This window comes from Aptenodytes patagonicus, chromosome 8, assembly GCF_965638725.1.
Source record: "Aptenodytes patagonicus chromosome 8, bAptPat1.pri.cur, whole genome shotgun sequence".
Taxonomy (NCBI): Eukaryota; Metazoa; Chordata; class Aves; order Sphenisciformes; family Spheniscidae; genus Aptenodytes; species Aptenodytes patagonicus.
The window spans coordinates 8,423,572-8,441,616 of record NC_134956.1 but is presented as its reverse complement, the minus strand read 5'-3'; the positions used below and the strand labels follow the sequence as shown (position 1 = coordinate 8,441,616).

At 65.8% G+C, this 18,045-nt stretch overlaps 2 protein-coding genes across 2 annotated transcripts; one reads left to right on the top strand and one right to left on the bottom strand.

Moving 5' to 3' along the window:
• The first annotated feature begins 563 nt into the window (after positions 1-563).
• GRM2 (glutamate metabotropic receptor 2) lies at positions 564-12,384 on the top strand. The gene is made up of 6 exons (XM_076346238.1): positions 564-630; positions 3,769-4,389; positions 6,787-7,624; positions 8,353-9,416; positions 10,290-10,464; positions 10,964-12,384. The coding sequence occupies exons 2-6, from the start codon at positions 3,931-3,933 to the stop codon at positions 11,035-11,037; spliced, it is 2,610 nt and encodes an 869-aa protein (XP_076202353.1). The 5' UTR covers positions 564-630; positions 3,769-3,930; the 3' UTR covers positions 11,038-12,384.
• RRP9 (ribosomal RNA processing 9, U3 small nucleolar RNA binding protein) lies at positions 12,279-17,753 on the bottom strand. Its single transcript, XM_076346791.1, has 15 exons — positions 17,730-17,753; positions 15,672-15,754; positions 15,482-15,597; positions 15,317-15,393; positions 15,148-15,189; positions 14,790-14,916; positions 14,448-14,572; positions 14,133-14,225; positions 13,936-14,036; positions 13,681-13,815; positions 13,431-13,493; positions 13,200-13,345; positions 13,015-13,094; positions 12,822-12,895; positions 12,279-12,731 (listed from the first exon to the last, which is right to left on the bottom strand). The coding sequence occupies exons 1-15, from the start codon at positions 17,751-17,753 to the stop codon at positions 12,626-12,628; spliced, it is 1,392 nt and encodes a 463-aa protein (XP_076202906.1). The 3' UTR covers positions 12,279-12,625.
• Positions 17,754-18,045: the final 292 nt, after the last annotated feature.

The following is an 18,045-nucleotide window of genomic DNA, read 5'->3' as shown; positions in this document are numbered from 1 at the left end:
CTGTGCTGGGCAGGGGGGGAACGGCGCCAGGGGCACCAGCTTGCGGCTGTGGAGCTGGAGCTGGGGCTGGGACCCCTCTCGCTGGGCTGGGACTGAGATGGGGGGTTCTGGGGCCAGGGGAGCAGGCGCTGAGCTGTGCCCTGCCGGGTCTGCCAGGGGATCTGGTCCTGCCTGCTCTGGCTGTGTCCTGCCCCTGCCCAGCCTGGATCTGGCCATCCCTTGCCTGCATCTGGCCGCGTCCTGCCTGTGCCCTGGCCTCTCTGGCCGTGTCCTGTCTGCGTCCTGCCTTCCCTGGCTATGTCCTGCCTTCTCTGCCTGTGTCCTGCCTGTGTCTGGCCGTGTCCTCCCCGGCTTTGCCCAAGCCCTGCCAGCCTCCGGCCCTGCCGGTGACCTGCCCGGCGCGGCGGTGCCGGGAGCGGGCGGAGGGCAGGCGGGGCGGCCCCGGGGGTGCCGTTGCCCGGCGGGCCGGGCCGGGGCCGGGGCGGGCCGGGCGGGGGGGCGGAGCGGCTCCGCTCGGCTGGGGCTGGCGGAGTGTCAGAGGCGGCGGCGGGAGGCGGCGGCAGCCGCAGCTCCGAGGCAGCCGCTGTACCGGCACCGGCACCGGCTCCCGGCACAGCCCGCCGGGCCCAGGTAAGGGCTGCGGTCCCACCCCGGCGCTCCCGGCCGCGCCCGTCCCCGTGGCCTCGGGCCGCGCCGTGCTCCGGCGGCGTCCCCAGAGCCCCGGTGCCCGCGGCGGAGGGGCACGGCGACCGGCGATCCCCCGCAGCCGTCGGGGCCGCGGCACGGCGCGGCTCGGCGGCCGGTGCCCGGAGCCGGTGCCGGGGCTCCGGGGGTTGCGGGACGGGGACCGAGTCCGGGCACCGGCACCGGCACCGGCTGGGCCGGGGGTGCGGGCGGGGCGGGGGGGCACTGGGGCCGGTCCCGCCGGCTCCCCCCTGCCCGGCGCAAGACGCCGGACCGCGGGGCTCTGGGAGAAGGGCTCGGGGGGGTCCCCGTCCCTCCGGTGCACCGGCAGCGCCGACCCCCGCAGCGGGCACGCAGAGGGATCCCGCCGCCGCAGCCCCCCAGCCCCGGGCAGGGGCTGCCCGCCATCACCGGGACAAGGAAGCAGGGGTGACCGCCCGGCACGGCGGGGACAGCCCCCTCCTTGCCCCTGCTGCCGGCCCCCCGTGTCCCTCCTCCGGCTGTCCCCGGCCGAGGAGAGCAGTGGCTTTGGCGGGGGCTGCCGGGGCAGCCAGACCCCAGGGTGGGTTTCGGATGGGATTTGGTGTGGATCATCCAAGCCCATAACCCCAGACCCTTGGGGGGCTGCGGTGGGGCAGGCAGCCTCCTCCTCTCTCGCCTCACTGCTGGGGCGCACAGGCCAGGGCTGTGCCAGCTCCTCTTGCCTTTGCCTCCCCGACCCCCCATGCTCCTGCCAGGCTGGGCAAGAGCAGCCAAATGGCTGCGGTGGTGGGGGGTGCTGGGGCGAGCGCCCCGGAGAAGGCGCTTTGGCCCCACGGGGCACTGGGGCTTGCAGGCCGTGGGGCAGAAAGGAGGTGTGGGGGTTCTGGCAGAGCTCAGTGGCGGTAGGGCCTCCGGGGACCCCCGGGGGAAGTGACAATGGCGGCTTGTGCAAGACGGGCTCACCCTGCACCTTCTCAGCACTGCTGCTCTCACACACGCCCCATGCCACCCCTAAGGGTGCTGGTGTCAGAGAGGGTCAGGTCTCCTGGCAGGGAGTGGGTGGGATGCACTCAGGGCACGTAGGAGCAACGGCACCTTCTCTCCCGTCCTACTTGCTGATGCTTTTGGGAGGGGAGGCTGCCAGCAGCCAGCAGCCGGCAGGAGCCTTCCCACTGCACTGTGGCCATTGGGCTGGACTCGGCTCTGCTCTGCCAGGTGCTTCGCTCCCCGAGATGTTCCCGTGGGGCTGTCGTCCCCCCACTACTGTATGGGGATGGCCGCAGCCCTCCTCACGGCATCCCTTGGGGCTCACTGCAGGGTGGGTTATGGTTTGCTCTTTTGGGAGAGCTTTGCCTGAAGGTGCCTTTCGTCTGGAGGGTCCTGCCAGCTGCCCCAGAAGAGCTGGACCCCAAGGAGCCAGGCTCCCGGTGCTGCCAGACCCTGTGCCAAGCTCAGCCTGCCACTGATGGGCTCCATCAATAATCCATGTGCCTGCGGCCTCTTCCCTGCTTGAGGAAACCCTGGGTCCCTCAAAAGCATTCACTGCCTGAAATAAGGCAGGGACACTTCCTTGGCCTCTTCCCCAAACTCCTTCAAATTGGAGGGTCAGGTAGGAGATGCCCTGAGGCGGCTGGGGACTCGTCTGCAGGCAGGCAGCACCTGAGGACAGGCACTTGGGGCACGAAGGAGGAGGAGGTCCACATGCATCTCACCACCCCACCCCATTACACCCTGTGCCACACTGCTGCCTGCATCCCCTTGGGCATCACCACCAGCTCCGGCTGCTTGCCGGAGGGCTCCTCCAGCCACGGGCGTTGCCTGTCTGGGAGCACCACGGGGGCATCGAGGCATGCCCTGCTCCTGCTTGGGGAGAGCGGCCTCGGTACCGGCTGCAGGGGGGCCAGCACTCTCCAGAATTGCCCTCCCACCCCATGTGTCCCCACAAGCACCCTGCTCTGCTGGGCTGCGGGTGAGCCCCAGGACCCACCGCGGCAGCAGCAGCTTCCTGTGTCAGAGCAGCCTGAGGTTTCTGGGCTGCCAGGGTGTCTCCTTCTCCCACGGCCCCCGAAACGCTAGCCCTGCGGGATTTCAGCAGTCAGCTTCAAATGGGAAACACATCTCTCCCGTGATTTGGGAAAAGACACCGATCTCTGAGGGGACTGCATCTCCTGCCAAAAAAAGGCCTGCCTGCTGCAAAAGCCTTTGATTCCCCCGCGCCTCCGTGCTTTCTGCAGAGGGAGTCAGCAAACCTGGCTCTTACTTTTACTGAAATCTCTGAATTTAGTATACAGGGAAGGAAGGGGCGGTGGTGAGAGAACAGACTCTAAAGCACCGCGGCTGCCGGAGCCCGCCCCGCACATCACTGCAGGAGGATGAAGCCAGTGGCGTGTCCTTTGCTCCAGCCCCGGTGCCACGGGCAGCACCGGGGGCAGCGGCAGGGCGGGTGGACTCCGGGGGTATGGGATGGGGATTAAAATACAGTGGTGGCTGGGGGCTGGGTGCTGCGGGCACAGCGGGCTCATGGCTGGCTGCCCTTGGTAGCGCTCTTGGCTGGAGGTCGGGAGCTGTCGGCACCCCTGATGCTGCTGCATGGGTTGGGGGCTTGGCTCAGAGCCAGCATTGGCTCTGCCCACCCAGCCTGGGCTCCCTGCCCTGGGGGACGTCCCTGCCCTGGGTGACCTCCCTGGCTCCTTCCCCCCCACCCTCGATGTTTTAGGGGCCAGCAAGCTGCCCCCTGGCAGGCTGCTCTGCTCGGTGCTGCCACGGAAGCCAGCTCTGTGCCCACCCTGCCCATGCCAGTGTATCCTGGGGAGTGCCGTGGGGGGACCGGTCCCTACGCCCCTGCTTGTCCCCTGGGGTCTATGTCACTTGCGGGTGTCCTGGGGGTCCTGGGTCACTGCAGGAGCTGTTGCATCTGCTCAGCTCGCCCTTCTGTTGGGGTCTCCTTCCTAAGGGCTCCTCGGGTTGGGGGGCACTGGGGTGGGGGGCACAGGCAGGCTCATGCCCTTGCTCGCCCATGCAGCACTGGCACTGCCCCTGGGGACAGTCCCTGTCTCGCCTTGCAGCCTGCAGACCCAGTGGCTTTTCTCTTCGCTTTTCCAGGTGCCAAGGGCTCTATCAGGGTGGCACGACCCCCCTCCCGCTGACACCACGCCGCGCCGCCCCCCACCACCCGATGCCTGGGGACCGCCTGCCCTCGCCTTGACAGGCGGCAGTGGGTGACACGGGGTGGCGCAGGTCCCCCGGCCGGTGCCAGCACACCCCATGGCGGTCCCTTTGGCTGCCTGGCTGTGGCTGATGCACCTGGCTACCTGCCTGGCCGCCGGGCACGGCATGGCTGGCAAGAAGGAGATCAGCACAGATGGGGATCTGGTGATCGGGGGCCTCTTCCCCGTCCACGAGAAAGGATCGGGGAGTGAAGACTGTGGCAAGATCAACGAGCACCGGGGCATCCAGCGCCTGGAGGCCATGCTCTTCGCCCTGGATGAGATCAACAAGGACGGGAGCATCCTGCCAGGGGTGAGGCTGGGTGCCCACATTCTTGACACCTGCTCCAAGGACACCTACGCCCTCGAGCAGTCCCTCGACTTTGTCCGTGCCTCCCTCACCAGGGTGGACGGCTCCGAGCACATCTGCCCTGACGGCTCCTACGCCGTCCACGATGACGTGCCCACCGCCATCACCGGCGTCATTGGGGGCTCCTACAGCGACGTTTCCATCCAGGTATCCCCCAGGCAAGAGGGGCTCGGATGGGGCTGGGGGATCGGCAGAAACAGTGGTAGGGGGGGATAAAACCCCGGTAGCAGCGTGATGATGCCACTGCCAGTGTAGCACAAGGATGCTCTCCTGTCCCTCGCCGTGATGCTGTGCCCCTTTCTGCAAGGGGAAGGGAATGCCAGCCTGACACCTGAGAGGCATCTCTCTGCTACTGTGGGGGGGCTGCGCAGGGGTGGCCGGGGTCCCCTCGGAGGCTGTGGGGAGTTCCCCACCTGCCATAAGCCATGGGAGCCGAGCTGGTGGATCTGTCCCACGCAGGGACGGGGGTTTATTCCCCTCCCAGGGTCGTGGCAGCAAGCGCAGCTCCTCAGCCTAGGACAATCTCGATGTTCAGGTCCACGCTGTCCTCGGTGCCACCACGCTGCCGTGTCCCTCGCCGCCGCCAGTGAGCCTGGATGGTGCGAGCCGCCTCCCGGCAGCGCCGGTACTGGTCCCTGGCCTGCCACGTCCTGGCATGGGCCTGGAGAAGGACACTGGCCCTCTCCCGCCTGACGTATGCTGCCAGCGCCTGCAGGCGCCGCTCCTCCCGCCGACGGGTGACAGCGCAATGCCACCAGGCCTGGATGCGGTAGGCGCTGCGGGCGGCCACCTCCAGTGCCCGACGGACCAGCTGCCCCCGCCACCAGGCCTGGATGGCCACAGCCATGCCATGGCTGTCCTGGTCCCTCCTGGCCAGCATGGTGCTGGGGGGGGGGCGGCTGCTGCGGTGCCCTGGCACCCAGTAGGTGGCTGTCTCCGGGAGCCGCCGCGGCACGGGAGTGGGGTTCAGCTCACCTGCAGCCCCACGGGTCCTGTCCCCCGTGGAATGGGTGGGTGGCCAGGTGCAGGGACACCCCCCAGCATGGCGGTGACGCTCCTGATGTCAGAATGGCACCAGGGATACTGCAGCGGGGATGCAGGGACACCACTCCCGGCAGGCAGAGCTGCCCAGCACGAGGGTGCACTGTCCCCTCTGCCCCATCCCAAACCCGGCCCATGAGGGGCAACAACCTGCAAGGGGGCACCCGCCTCTCCAGGGCTCAGACATAGGACTGCCCGGCTAGAGCAGGGTGGGCGCAGGGGACCACCGCCCCCATGTCCCCAGTGATCCCACAGGAACAGGCACCTCGAGCCTCAGACCAGGCTGCCACCCTGGGTGCGGTGCAGCTCAGTCCCCAAAACCTGCAGCTCTGCAGACCCAGGGGCCAGCTTAGGCAGGGAGAAGAGTATCCCCTGAGGATGGAGGCAACTGGAGGGGCCAGCTGAGTCCCAGGGGCTGCCAGTGGCCCACGTGCTTGCTAAGATTTAATGAGTCCCCAGAGCGTGTTGAACCCCATCTGCTGGTCCCTGGGTCCCCACATCCCCCTGGCCATGGGGCAGAGGAAGCTGGGGCGGGTGATGGAGGCAGCACCCCGGTCCAGCCCATGTGGGCGCTTGTCCCTTCTCTTGCTGGAGGACCTTGCATGTCCCCACAGCTGGGGGCACCGTCCCAACCCCAGGCAGGCAGGTGGCAGCACGGGCAACCCGTGTGCCGGCCAGGGAGTGCGAGCGGCACTGGGGTGGCACAGCCAGCTGGCAGCTCCTGTTGTGCAGCAAGGCCAGGCAGCGGCATTGCTGTGCTCGGGGGCCTTCTTGCTATTAGGGGACTTTGTCGTCGAGAGCATTTGTCCACATTAATTAAGCCGCGTCTCTCGCCTGGGGAGCAGCAAGATGTGGACAGGCTCACTGGCCCCGCCAGCGTGCCCAAGCCCCCCCCTTGCTGCTCCAAGAGCCTGCATTTTTAACAGCCTCATTAGCAGGGCTTTTTTCTCCTTTGAAGCTAACGAGAGCTTCTGCCAGGCAGCTGGAAGGTGCCAGTCCTGCTGTGGCTCCTGATGTGGGATGCGCAGGCGCTGGTCCCCAGGCCCAGGTCTGCAGCCACCCCGGGCTGGGCAGGGGGCTCTGCCCCAGCTCCCCGGCCCCTAGAGCCCTTTCCTCCTACGCCGTGGGGCTGCCAGGCGCCCCGGCTTTCTCCTCGCCCAAAAGCATCTCCCACAGGTTGCCTGCAGGGGAGTTTCTGCTTTTGCCACAAATCCATTTACCTGCCCCCAGCCCTGGATTTCAGAGGGGAGTGCATGAAATATTTAAAAAAAATAAAAGAAATGAGCACATCTGAGGGCTCAGGCAACCATGTGAATGTGCTGTCCGTCCGTCTGTCCGCCAGCCAGGACTCCCTGGGTGGGGGGTTGCTCATCAGCCCCACGGTCGTGCTTGGGAGCGGCTGTGCCCCACCATGCAACACTTGGTGTTGGGCAGGGGTCCTCCGGTGGGAACGTCCCTCGCTGGGGCACATCTTTGGGCGCTCACGTCTCCTCCTCCATGCAGGTGGCCAACCTGCTGCGGCTCTTCCAGATCCCGCAGATCAGCTATGCCTCCACCAGCGCCAAGCTCAGTGACAAGTCCCGCTATGACTACTTTGCCCGCACTGTCCCGCCAGATTTCTACCAAGCCAAAGCCATGGCGGATATCCTCCGCTTTTTCAACTGGACCTACGTCTCCACCGTGGCCTCAGAGGGCGACTATGGGGAGACGGGGATCGAAGCCTTTGAGCAAGAAGCCCGCATGCGCAACATCTGCATCGCCACCTCGGAGAAGGTGGGGCGCTCCATGAACAAGAAGACCTACGACGGTGTGGTCCGGGCTCTGCTGCAGAAGCCCAATGCCAGAGTGGTCGTGCTGTTCACTCGAAGCGAAGATGCCCGGGAGCTGCTGGCAGCTGCCCAGAGAGTCAACGTGTCCTTCACATGGGTGGCCAGTGATGGGTGGGGAGCCCTGGAGAGCGTGGTGGCCGGGAGCGAAGCGGTGGCGGAGGGAGCCATCACCATTGAGCTGGCAGCCTACCCCATTAAGGAGTTTGCTGCCTACTTCCGTAACCTCAACCCCTACAATAACAGCCGAAATCCCTGGTTTCGGGAGTTTTGGGAGCAGAAGTTCAAGTGCAGCTTCCACACACAGGACTGTAGCCGGTACTCCCTCAAGACAGGCAAGTTTGAGCCAGAGTCCAAGATCACATTCGTGGTCAATGCGGTCTATGCCATGGCTCACTCTCTCCACAACATGCACCAGGCGCTGTGCCCCAACGTCACCAAGCTCTGCGATGCCATGAAGCCCGTCAATGGCAAGAGGTTCTACAAGGACTTTATGCTCAATGTTAATTTTGATGGTGAGTCCAGAGCTGGAGATGGGGTTTGGCTGCCTAACCAGAAAGGGATGGGTGGAGGGGCAAGGAAGAGGAAGGAGACCCAAATTTGACCCGAGACCCTCCAATTCCTCCAGCCTGCCCACACCTGGGGACCCCTGTGCTGTGGGCTGTGGTTGTCTCAGGATGTCAACATCCCACCGTCACCCTTGGGAGGCAATCCAAGCCACCTGTCCCCAGTGTAGAGAAGCTGGTGATCAACTCCATCCTGCTACAGCTGGGTGGAACCAGCCCCACAAGGGACCCTCCAAGAACATGGGTCCTTGAAGACCTCACTTGCAAGCGTCATGATTTATTCACATTTCAGGGATTAAACTGGAGGGATACCCTTGATCAGGGACCCACACAGTTTGGGGTGAATTAGAAGTATGTCCTGTGTGGCTTGGGCTGAGCCCGGCTACCCAGGTGTCACTGAGAGCCGTGGAGGCTGCAAAATCCCCCTCTTTGTCCCTGTAGAGCTGGCTGGGACTGCCGAGCTCTTAGGCAACGTGGGGAGGTAGTTCTCAACTTTTGCTTTCCTGCCCCTAATGTGTGCATAGGCAGCAGGTAGGAGAGTGAAGGCAGGGAACAGGTTGGACATTTGCCTGTGGCCATGGTGGGACGTGACCCTTTGAAGGAGCCCTGCCTCCACGCCAGGAGCGAGCGCTCTCGTACCCCATGACAGTGACCGTCTCCCCTTCTCCTCCCTCCAGCTCCATTCAGGCCAGCAGACACCAAGAGCGTCGTTCGATTTGACCGCTACGGCGATGGGATCGGCCGTTACAACATCTTCAACTATCACCACATGGACGGGCGGTATCGGTATCAGAAGGTGGGCTACTGGGCTGAGGGGCTCATCCTCAACACCAGCCTCATCCCGTGGGCTGAGACCTCCATCCCTGTGTCCCAGTGCAGCGACCCCTGCAAGAAGAATGAGATAAAGAGCATGCAGCCCGGAGACATATGCTGCTGGATCTGCATCCCCTGCCAGCCCTACGAGTACTTGCTGGATGAGTTCACCTGCATGGACTGCGGTCTTGGTTACTGGCCCAACAAGACCCTGAATGGCTGCTATGAGTTGCCCCAAGAGTACATCCGCTGGAAAGACGTCTGGGCCATTGGTCCCGTCACTATCTCTTGCCTGGGTTTTATCTCCACCCTGTTCGTTTTCGTAGTCTTCATGAAGAACAATGACACCCCCATTGTGAAGGCCTCCGGCCGGGAGCTCTGCTATATTCTCCTGACTGGGGTCCTCATGTGCTACAGCATGACCTTCATCTTCATCGCAAAGCCCTCCACCGAGGTGTGCACGCTCCGGCGTCTGGGGCTGGGCACATCCTTCGCCGTCTGCTATTCAGCCCTCTTGACCAAGACAAATCGCATCGCCAGGATCTTCAGCGGGGTGAAGGAGGGGGTCCAGCGCCCCCGGTTCATAAGCCCCACATCGCAAGTGGTCATCTGCATGGCCCTCATCTCTTGCCAGCTGATCATTGTCATCATCTGGCTGCTGGTGGAGACCCCCGGCACAGGCAAGGAGACCGAGCCTGACAAGAGGTATATTGTCACCCTCAAGTGCAACAACCGCGACTCCAACATGCTCATTTCGCTCACCTACAATGTCCTCTTGATCGTCCTCTGCACAGTCTACGCCTTCAAGACACGGAAATGCCCCGAAAACTTCAACGAGGCCAAGTTCATCGGGTTCACCATGTACACGACCTGCATCATCTGGCTGGCCTTCCTGCCCATCTTCTACGTGACCTCCAGCGACTACCGAGTAAGAGCCTGAGTTCCGGGGGGGCTCTAACAGGGCTTGATCTGAGCAGTCCTGGTGATTTGGGCCCTGCGGGGTTTGTGGCTAGGACATGCGTGGGCCTGGGGAAGGGTCTTTGGCCATGGACCTGGTGATGGTCACCTCTGCATTGGGGCGTTTGTTACCGGGTGAAGTGTGGCTGAAGGGCTGTGGCTGAGGGGGGGCAATGAGCCCTGGGGAGAAGACACCCCCCCCCCCTTGGCAGACTGTTTGCTAGGAAGAGGATGGGAAATGTCCCTGAGATGTCCAGAGATCCCCTTGACCTGATCACGAAGGAGTGATTGCCATCCTTCAGCCTCGCAACGCGAAGGCATGAGACATGCCCTCCCCACCCCCACAACCAAGGCGTGAATGCCAACCCCAGGGCCAGCCTGGTCCCTGGGGAGCCAAGCAGTGCCAGGGATGGGGGAGCATGGGGTGCACCCTGCAGCAACTCAATCCCCCCAGCAAGGTGCCCAGCCATGTTCTTGCCAGGCCTGGAGGACTGCGTGGGGGTGGCTGCAGTCGGGGGCTTCTGGAGAGGACCTGCATCCCCTGGTGGGAACGGGCACTGGGGTGAGGGGTGCTGGCAAGTCTGACTGGGGGTGCTGCTCAGGGTGCACCCCCTTTACAGGAGCAGCGTGTCCCCATCAGGGCAGTGCCCATCCTCTGCCCGTGGGTCTCCAGTGGGTCCACCCTGATGGAGGGACCTGGTGTGGGGTGGGATGTGCCTGTGGGGTGCAGGCAGCAGCCTCTGCCCGGTGGGGGCTGACTGGTGCCACAGTGAGGGCTTCATCCTGCCCCTCTCGGGGCAGAGAGTTGGTGGCAGGAGCACCTGACGCCCACCCCTGTCTCCAGGTCCAGACCACCACCATGTGCATCTCAGTGAGCCTCAGCGGCACCGTGGTCCTTGGCTGCCTCTTCACCCCCAAGCTCCACATCATACTCTTCCAGCCCCAGAAGAATGTGGCCAGCCACCGCGTGGGCACCACTCGGTTCAGTGTGGCGGCCGCCAGCTCCAGCCAGTCCCACGGTGAGTGCAGGGGGGCTGGGGAAGGGCTGGGGGGCAGCACTCCCTTCCCAGCAGGGAGATGGGGGCACCCCAGCACAGGCCCCTGAAGGAAGTTGGGGTGCAGGGTAGGGCATGGCTGGAAACAGGGGGATAGAGGATGCCGTGTCCCCTATGGCTCATCCCTGGCTCTGTCCCAATCCCTCATCTCCCCCGTCTCACATGGCTGTGAGCCCCAGGGCTGCAGCACCGTCTGCTGGCGGTACCACTCCCGGTGGTCTGTCGTCACCCCGGGGGTACACGGCCACCCTTGGGCACCCTCCACCCCAGCCCCAGCCGATGCAGCTGCCCCGGGCCCCTGTCAGCAACCCAGGGCGGGGGAAACAGCTGCCCTTGGCCCCCTCCGCCCCAGCCCTGGGGGATGCAGTTCCCTGGGCACCCATCGCCCACCGCAGTGGGATGCGCTGGGGGGGGCGCTGCTGCCAGACCCCAACCTGCCCCTGACTGCTGCCTTCCCGGCCAGGCTCAGCCTCGCAGTACGTGCCCACGGTGTGCAACGGCCGTGAGGTGGTGGACTCCACGACGTCATCCTTGTGAAGGACGGGGGGGGCCAGGCCGTGGTGCCGCTGCTCCTGCCTGCAGCTGCACTGCACCTCACCTCCCTCCCCAGGGAGAGCAGTGCCCGCGGCACGGCCCGCTCAGGGGCCAGAGGCAGCTGGGAGTCTCGGCCCCCACCCCAGCACGAGCTACACGTCCCACGTGCTGGGTGATGGTACGTGTCACACTTCCCTCGCGCTGAGCCACGTTACACATCCCTTGTCCCCTGCACTGAGCCCTGGTGCACGACCCCTGGTCCCTGCACCGAGCCATGGTGAACATCCCCCCCAGTCCCTTGCACTGAGCCATGGTGAACATCCCCAGTCCCTTGAACTGAGCCATGGTGAACATCCCCAGTCCCTTGAACTGAGCCATGGTGCACGACCCCCCCGTCACCTGCACTGAGCCATGGTGCATGTCCCCCCGTCTCTTGCACTGAGCTGTGGTGCACATCCCCCTGTCCTTTGCACCGAGCCGTGGTGCACGTCCCCTGTGTCACCTGCACCGAGCCATTGTGCACATTCCCCCATCCCCCGCGCTGAGCCCTGGTACACGTCCCCCTGTCCCTTGCACCAAGCCATGGTCCCAGTCCCCCTGTCCCTTGCATCGAGCTGAGGTGCACATCATCCCCCCCCATCCCCTGCCCTGAGCCATGGTGAATGTCCCCCCCTTCCCTTGCACTGAGCCGCGGTACACAGCCCCCGGCCCTTGAACTGAGCTGTGGTGCACGTTCCCCATCCCCTGCACCAGCTGTGGTGCAAGTCCCCCATCCCTCACGCCAAGCCGCGGTGCACAACCTGACTCCCTCTTGCCAAGCCACACCAGGTCACTTTTTGCTTGCACCGAGCCACGCCGCACCTCCTGCTCCCTCCACGCCGAGCCCTGTGCCGGCACACACTGCCCTCGCCCTATCGCCCACCCCGCTTTCCTGGTGCAGGGCCTTTCACGTCCTCCCCTGTGCAAAGCCGTACCCCACCTCCCTCCTCCCCGGGCCAGCGGAGCACCCCCCCCCCCCGGGGCCCTTTGCACAGTTTCACCTTTTCCTCCTCGTTTTTGGCCCCGGGAAAGCTGCTGAGTGCTGCAGGGCTGGGCCAAAGCCCCCTCCATCGCCCCCCTCACTGTACGTAGTGCTTCTCACCCCTTTGTGGGAGACAGGGCAGGAGCGGGGGTGAACACCCGCAGCCCCTGCAGAGCCCAGGGGGGTCCGGCAGGGGCTGAGGGCGAGTAACAGGACCCAGGTATTTGAGCCCAACCAAGTTTTTAAGAGTAGATTTTTTTCTGTGAGCAAGAGTGTGATTTTTTTTTTTTTTGTAATTTATGTAAATAAAGTGGGTTTTTGTTGGTTTTTTTTTTTTAAAAATGGACTCTTCCAGAGCTCAGGTCTGGCCGAACCTGAGGGAAGGGGGGCAGACCCTCGCAGAGGGCAGAGCCATGTCATGATATGGAGGCCAGCAGGGTCAGGGGGCCAGGTGACACCCCCCGCTCACGTCCTGCCGGCCACAGGAGGGTGGCTGCACGAAGGACGTGGGCTGCAGCTCCAGGGACAGGGGTTTAATGACCCGGCTCCCGGGGCTCCGGAGCCAGGGGACTAGGAGCTGTCGGGGGCTTCGGGGCTGGGGGCTGCGGCCCTCCGCTTCAGGGGGATGATGCAGATGCTGTTTTTGGCTTCTTTGACTCTCCACCATCGGCCAAGCCTGTAGATGAGAGATGGGGGTCACCCTCTGCCGAGCCCTGGAGAAAGGGGGGCTGCACCCCCAAGCAGTGCCGGGGAGGGGGGACGGTACCGGTGCTCCTGCCCGAGGCCGGCCACCAGGAAGTCGCCAGCTGCCGAGAACTTGAGGCTGTTGACAAAACCCACCTGGAGGGGACAGGGCAGGGTGAGGGGCTCCCGCAGCCTCCTCCTGCCACCTAGGGAGGGGAGCCCCTGCCGAGAGACACCCCCCCCCAGCCCAGCATCCCCAACCTCCCCATCCATACCAAGGGGATGTCCCAGAGGGGCTCCAGCTTCCGAAATCCCTCACTGCACTTCCAGAGCTTCACGCTGGCACTGTGGGAGCCTGGGGCGGAGAGAGGAGCCTGCCATGCACCCCAACCCGGGGAAGGGAGCGGGATGCCCCTTCCCCACACCCCCAAATCCCTGCTCCAAAGCGGCTGCCACACACCTGTAGCCAGGAGGTCACTGTTGCGCAGGGCGGCCACCGCCGAGATCCAGTATGGCTGCTGCAGGCCCTGGGCATCCTGCATGCCGTGCGCCTGCCGGGCCAGCGCCAGCGGCTTCTTCTTCATCAGCCCCCACAGGGCTACAGACCTGCCAGGGAGGGGAGGGGAGGGGTGAGGGGGCCGAGCGGGGCACCGCCTGCCCACCCTGGGCACCATCCCAGCCCTGTGCTCACCCGTCATCGGCACCCGAGACCATGTGCTCCTCGTTGATGAGCTGGATACAGTCAATGGAGCCCCTACAAGAGAACAGGCAACTACCATCAGTTACGAGTGTGCTTTGGGATCCTATTTAGGAAACAAGGGCTCACCGGGGCATCAGTGTCCCCAAAGTGCCAGCAGGCTCCTGGTGGTGCTTGGCAGCCTCACACTGCTGCCCCAGGCTGACCTGCCTGCCCGCAGCCCCCTCTCCCACCCCAGACCTACTGGTGCCCATAAAACACGAGCTGTGACTCCTCAGGGATCTTCCAGAGCCGCACGGTGCCGTCCCGTCCGCCCGCCGTCACACAGCACTCCCGGCTCAGGCTGTCCAGCCCCGTGATGACGTCCTGGTGCCCAAACCTGGAGGGGGAGATGGCAAAGAGCTGCGGCGGGCATGGCCCTCTGCTGCCTCGCCTCCCCCGGGGCTGCCAGAGTGTCCCATGGCAGCAGGGTCAGCGGAGTGTCCCCCCCAGGTCTTACAGGGTCTCCACATATGCGTTCTCTGCCACGTTCCAGACCTTGACGCAGCGGTCATGGGACGCACTGTATAGCTGGTGCGTGCCCTTCCGGAACGACAGGCCCTGTGGACGAATGAACATGGGGGCAGCGGTGAGGCGCGCCAGGGAGGACGGTTCTGCCTGGCCCCACAGGCGTTGTGGCCAATGCCTCCGACTCACCGAGACGGCGTCGCGGTGCCCAGTGAAGATGTGCAGGCGCTTGCATGTGGCTGCATCCCAGATCATGATCAGCTTGTTCCTGTCTCCCGTGGCCTGGCAGAGCACAGGGGATGCCCGAGACCTCCCCCTTGAGGACCCACGGCCCACCCCAGCCTCCGCTCCCACCCCATGTGCTTTGGCAGGGGTAGGGGCTGCTTTAACCCAGCAAGGTACGTCTGGGCACGAGACACCGTCCCCCAGGACCCCAGGAGGAGATGCACTCCCCACGGCCACCTCTCCCCCCTGCATGGCAGCGCCAGCCCCCTCTACCCGTACCAGGTACTTGCCGTCCGATGAGATGGCCATGCAGAGGATGTGGGACGCATGCCCCATGTGCCGCTCCTCGGTGCCCTTCTTCCCCCCGGGCACCATGCACAGCCTCTTCCCGCTCTCCACCTCCCCTGCAGGAAAAGCACGGCTGTCACCCCCTGGGAGCCTCCCACCACTCCGGAAAGCACCAACGAGCCTCCCACAGAGCCCAAAACGATGCACGTGCACGTCCCTGGAGGGGCCGAGGGCCAAGCCACCTCTGTGGGCAGCCGCAGTCCTGCTGCTGCAGGGTCCCCGCAGGGTTCAGGCTGGGGGAACAGCCAGTCGCGGCCCCAAGGGAACACTTGCATTTGATGAGGGAGCCGTCCTTGGAAGCGGAAAAGATGAACCTGTCATCCGGAGAAATGACCAGGCAGGTGACGGGCAGCTGGTGCCCCCGCAGCACGCGGATGCTGGCTGGATCCGGAGGCTGCACCTGTAGGGAGAGCAGGACGTGAGCTGGGCTGCCCTGGCCCCTTCCCCAGGCATGGGAGTACCCGAGCATGGCACCCTCCCTTCTCCAGGGTGCCAGCAGCCGGCACCCCGGGCGGGAGAAGGGCCCTGTCCTGTAGCCGGCACGGCAACTCGGTGTGCCGGCCACAGCCGTGCCCGAGTGTCCCCCAAAGCCAGCACTTAAGGTCCGGCACCCCCAGCGCTGGGCACTTACGTCTTTGGCGACCAGGCGCTGCAGCCGGCCCTTCTGCTCGAGCTGGGGAAGAAGCGGGAGGCTCAGCAGAGGCGGCCCCGGCCCCGGCCCCGGCCCCGACCCCGCGGGAGGGGGGCAGAGCCCGCGACCACCTCCGGGATCGAGGTGACGCGCCCGCCCCCCTACTAACCACGTCCTCCTTCAGCCGGTCGCCGATGAGATCCGCCGGCTGGGTCTCCTCCTCCTCCTCCGCCGCCCGCTCCTCCTCTGCGGCGGACACGGGGCGTGAGGGCCGGGCTCAGCGCCCGGGGCCGCCCCACTGGGGCACCAGCACCGGGGGCCGGGCGGGACTCACCGTGCTGGCGGAGCTGCTCCAGGTACAGCTTGGCCAGGCGCAGCTTCTTCTCCTGCGGCGTCTCCTCCACCTCCTCCTCCGCCGCCGCCTCCCGCCGCCGCCGCCCCAACGACGGGCTGCGGGGACACGCGTGAGCACCGCCACCAGCACCCCCACCGGTACCGGCACCCCCCACCGGCGCAGCCCTTACCTCTCCGGCTCGGAGTCGCTGGACACCTCCTCGTCGCCGGGCCGGCCGGCCGCCGCCCGCGGCCTCCCCTCGGCGCCCGGGACCTGCGGGACGAACCGGGGTGATCCACGGGACGGGGACGGGCGCGGCGATCCCCGCCGCGGCGACCCCGCCGGGGCAGCCACTCCTCGCCCCCCTCCCTCCCCCCCCCCTCCCTCCCTCCCCCCCCGGCCCAGCCCTCACCGCCGCCCGCGGCCGCCGCCGTCCCGCCGCCCCGCGCGGGGCCTTGGCCCTCCTGCCGCCCGCCGCCGCCGCCGCCATGCTGCCGCCGCACGTGGTGCCCGCCCCGCCCCGCCCCGCCGGCTGCAGGCGGCCAGGCCACGCCCCCGCCCACGTCTATTGGCCGCAGGCGGCCAGGCCCCGCCACCCACCGCTCCTGCTGCCCCGCCTCCCCCTCCCCGGAAGCGCGCTCCTGCCCCGCCCCCGCTTCCTAGAGGCGGGCCGCGCCGTCACTCGGGTAGTGACGCGATTCGCTCCGCGGCGTCCCCGCCCCGCCCCCTCGGCGCTATCCCCGCCCCCTCAGTGCGGAGTCCCGCCCTCTCCCCGCCCCCTCGGCGCCATGCCCCGCCCCTGGTACTGTCCCCGCCCCCTCGGTGGGGCTCCCCCGCCCGGGGTCCGTCCCTGCCCCCGAGTGCTCGGGGGGTGCCGGGGCTGGGGCCTCCGGGGGCTTTGGGGGGAGCGGGGGATCCCCGCTGACCCCCCCCCCCCCCCGCCCTGCCCCAGGGACCAGCCACCCCCCGCAGGGGACCCGCGCCCCCAAGCACCCCCCCGGGGACACCACCCCGTCGGCAGAGCCCCGGGGCCCCCAGGCGCGGCCGGAGGCGGGAGCGGGGCGGCCTGCCCGCCGCGGGGCTGGGGGGAGGCCAGCGCTGCCTCCTCTGCCCCCCCCCATGGCCCCTCGCGCCCAGCCCCACGGGCATCGCAGCCGGTGCCCCCCACTCGCCGAGGCGTCGTCTCGGTGATGGTGTACGGGTGGCTGCTTCCCAAATCACGATCTGCTTGTTCTGCCCCTCAGGCACCCTCGGCCGGCCCCAGCCACGGGGCACGGCCTCTGGTCCCGTCCCACGCCCTTTGGGGGGTCCCAGGGACCCGTCCTCGGCTGTGCCGGGGGTAGTGGCTGCCCATCTGGGAGGGGTGGGTGCGGGAGGGCCTGTCCTGGCGACGCTCTGGAGAGCTAAAACCTGCTTTTGTGCTGAAGCTTCATGTTGCGCATGCAGCCTCTCTTCTCTTTGGCACCTGGGGAGGCGTGGAAGGACAGCGGGAGCACCCTTCGGCTGGCCTCTGTAAGGCGGCAGGCTCACTTCCCCGGGGATAAGCAGCCGAAGAGTGTCACCACGCGTGCCCAGAGCATCTCTGCTGGTTTGGGCTGGGATACAGTTAATTTTCTTCACAGTAGCTGGTACGGGGCTGTGTTCTGGATTTGTGCTGGGAACAGCACTGATAACACAGGGACGTTTTAGTTACTGCTGAGCAGTGCTGACACAGAGTCAAGGCCTTTTCTGCTCCTCACCCCACCCCACCAGCCAGCAGGCTGGGGGGGCACAAGGAGCTGGGAGGGGGCACAGCCGGGACAGCTGACCCCAACTGACCCAAGGGATATCCCACACCATAGGACGTCATGCTCAGCATATAAAGCTGGGGGAAGAGGAAGGAAGGGGGGGACGTTCGGAGTGATGGCGTTTGTCTTCCCAAGTCACCGTTACGTGTGATGGAGCCCTGCTTTCCTGGGGATGGCTGAACACCTGCCTGCTGATGGGGAGGAGTGACTGGATTCCTTGTTTTGCTTTACCTATTAAACTGTCTTTATCTCAACCCACGAGTTTTCTCACTTTTACCCTTCCGATTCTCTCACCGGAGGGGAGGGAGCGAGTGGCCGTGTGGTGCTTAGTGGCTGGCTGGTGTTAAACCACAACAGCATCCTGGAGGGGCTGCTGACTGCCTGCAGGTGGTCTGCCTTTTGGAGATTGCTCAAAGGCGACAGCTCCACAGAGGGCCTGGTTTCACAGAGTGACCTCTTACCATTCGTCTTGTGACTTCTGACATCCCCGCGTGGGAGCGGTTGCACGGCCGGTGGGGACGAGTGGTGTGGGCAGGAGGCAGAGCTGCCCTTCCTGCTGGGGACGTGGAGGGGACGACACTGCTGGAGCCAGAGCATCGGTGGCTGTGTAGCTCCTGGGCTCGGCCACATCAGCCCAAGGCAGTGCAGGCTCCTCGGATGGTGGGAGGCAGAAAATGTGATTTACCTCAGCATGGCCCTGGGGAGGGAAGGCTTCAGCTTCAACTTTGGCTTCAGCTTTGGCCCTGGCTTGGGCTTCTCCTTCCCTCTGTTTCGCAG

Excerpts from the sequence above, each read along its gene's own strand:
- GRM2 (XM_076346238.1), top strand. The coding sequence starts at position 3,931 with ATGGCGGTCCCTTTGGCTGCCTGGCTGTGGCTGATGCACCTGGCTACC. Across the intron at positions 7,625-8,352 it reads GCTCAATGTTAATTTTGATG|CTCCATTCAGGCCAGCAGAC; the intron begins GTGAGTCCAGAG and ends TCCTCCCTCCAG. Across the intron at positions 9,417-10,289 it reads TGACCTCCAGCGACTACCGA|GTCCAGACCACCACCATGTG; the intron begins GTAAGAGCCTGA and ends CCCTGTCTCCAG.
- RRP9 (XM_076346791.1), bottom strand. The coding sequence starts at position 17,753 with ATGTCAGAAGTCACAAGACGAATG. Across the intron at positions 15,598-15,671 it reads AGCGACTCCGAGCCGGAGAG|CCCGTCGTTGGGGCGGCGGC; the intron begins GTAAGGGCTGCG and ends GTGTCCCCGCAG. Across the intron at positions 15,394-15,481 it reads GGAGCAGCTCCGCCAGCACG|AGGAGGAGCGGGCGGCGGAG; the intron begins GTGAGTCCCGCC and ends TGTCCGCCGCAG.